We start from the raw sequence: 2,302 nt of genomic DNA on the forward strand, positions 1-2,302 counted from the left end.
GGGAGGATTACCAAGGTGCAAATCAGATTATGCATATCAACAAGGTTAGTTCCTCCTAGCCTGCAGAAATAAGAAGAGATTACATTAAGCTGACTTCTGAAGATCCTCCTACCCCTACCCTCACCCACGTGTCCCACCTCCAGGGAGGAGCTTTGGTGGGTGAGGTCTTAAAGAGATTCACCCTCCCAGCGGTATATATAGGCCAGGCTCACATTACTAAGCATGTAACTGGTAGGAGACTGGCTTCGGAGACTCTTCTTGGAGACACACTTCAGGGACTCACTCAAAGGAGCAGGCCCCAGCATTTTGTTTGGGCACCGAGGGGGAGTTGGTGGCAGCGGTTGCGGTGGCACTGACAAAGGCAGGAAAGGGCAGGCCGTGTGAGCAGGTGGACCGGCTGAGCCCAGCAGACAGCCAGCCAACAGCGAACTGACCGAGCAGTCTACCACTTACGCATCTAGCCAACCAAACCAGTTCACCCGAGCCCCTTCACCATCAACTCAGGTTCGGCCGGCCCCCGGCCCGCCTTCCGCAGCCGTCGTGGCAGCCCCGGGAGGAGCACTGGCGTCCTTTTCCTTCGATCCTCGGGATTTGAAGATGGCTGCACAGTCAGCACCTAAAGTTGTGCTAAAAAGCACCACCAAGATGTCTCTAAATGAGCGCTTTACTAATATGCTGAAGAACCAACAGCCGATGCCAGTGAATATTCGGGCTTCGATGCAGCAACAGCAGCAGCTAGCCAGTGCCAGAAACAGAAGACTGGCCCAGCAGATGGAAAATAGACCCTCTGTCCAGGCAGCATTAAAACTTAAACAGAGCTTAAAGCAGCGCCTGGGTAAGAGTAACATCCAGGCACAGTTAGGCCCACCCATAGGCGCCCTGGCCAGGGGAGCGATCGGCGGACGAGGCCTACCCATAATCCAGAGAGCCTTGCCTAGAGGAGGACCACGTGGGGGACGTGCCACAGGAACCCTACTTAGGGGTGGGATGTCGCTTCGAGGTCAAAACCTGCTCCGAGGTGGACGAGCCGTAGCTCCCCAAATGGGCTTAAGAAGAGGTGGTGTTCGAGGTCGTGGAGGTCCTGGGAGAGGGGGCCTAGGGCTTGAAGCTATGGGTCGTGGCGGAATCGGTGGTAGAGGTCAGGGTAGGATAGGTCGGGGAAGAGGGGGCTTTGGAGGCCGAGGCCGTGGACGAGGGAGAGGTGCCTTTGCTCGCCCTGCACTGACCAAGGAACAGCTGGACAACCAATTGGATGCATACATGTCGAAAACAAAAGGACACCTGGATGCGGAGTTGGATGCCTACATGGCACAGACAGATCCTGAAACCAATGATTGAAGCCTGCCTTCCCTCCTCTGAGAGACTTGTTAAAAAGTTACCACATCTGTAAATAACCTTGAGATGACAGATGAGAAGAGCTTACCTGACTGATGCTGGAAGGACCTATCACAATAGACTATGGACTTACTTGCCACCAGTGTGTGCATTTAGTGTGTTCCTTTTACTTTTTTGATAACTATTGTATGAAACCCTTTTTTCCTCTGAAAAAAAATAAAAATAAAAAAAGTTGAAAACTCATGAATTCCTTTAATAGCATAAAATTAATAAAAATACCTAAAGAAATAATAAAAGTGGGATATTGCTCAGTTGCCCCCATTGATATCGACATTCATGAGTGAGACGCTCAAACACAAAATCAGTCAGCTTAGTGCTACTTCTCCTGAGCACCAGAAAGTCAGGCTGGAGCTCAAATCCTCCTGCTGAGGGCGCTGGCCTGGGCCCCAGGTGCCAGGGTCGTGAAGGAGGACAAAGGGGAATGATAATCATCTTCATAGCCATCATTCCCTATCACTGGGGAATAAGCTTTATGTCCATTTGCTCATTTTATCCCATCAACAACGCTATAGAATAGGTATACTTCTGTGCACATGTTGCAAATGAGGATTCTGAGACTCAGAGACTCAAGAGTAACTTGCCCCAATTCAATAGTTAGGATGTGCAGGATTTGGGATCAAAGCCAGGACTGATAGGCATATAGCATTTGGCATATATTACAAAGCCCCAACCTTAACTACTATATCAATGTGTTGTGAGCTTTAATGTGCATTTGAGTCACCTGAGGAATCTTCTCAAAATACAAATTCAGATTCTCTGAGGTGGGTGAGGCCTGAGGTCCTGCAATCATATGAGAGAATTGTCTGAAACCCCAACCCAGTTTGGTTTGGTGCTCACAGAATAATAGAGATTTTTTTTTTCTTTGCTCCATTGGTGGAGATTTCCTAAAAGTTGCAGGATAACTTCC

General features: G+C 49.3%; 1 protein-coding gene across 1 annotated transcript; it reads left to right on the forward strand.

Moving 5' to 3' along the window:
• The first annotated feature begins 308 nt into the window (after window positions 1-308).
• On the forward strand, window positions 309-1,552 carry LOC102263319 (chromatin target of PRMT1 protein). Its single transcript, XM_005869532.2, has one exon. The coding sequence runs from the start codon at window positions 598-600 to the stop codon at window positions 1,336-1,338; it is 741 nt and encodes a 246-aa protein (XP_005869594.1). The 5' UTR covers window positions 309-597; the 3' UTR covers window positions 1,339-1,552.
• Window positions 1,553-2,302: the final 750 nt, after the last annotated feature.

This window comes from Myotis brandtii, unplaced genomic scaffold (assembly GCF_000412655.1).
Source record: "Myotis brandtii unplaced genomic scaffold, ASM41265v1 scaffold298, whole genome shotgun sequence".
Taxonomy (NCBI): Eukaryota; Metazoa; Chordata; class Mammalia; order Chiroptera; family Vespertilionidae; genus Myotis; species Myotis brandtii.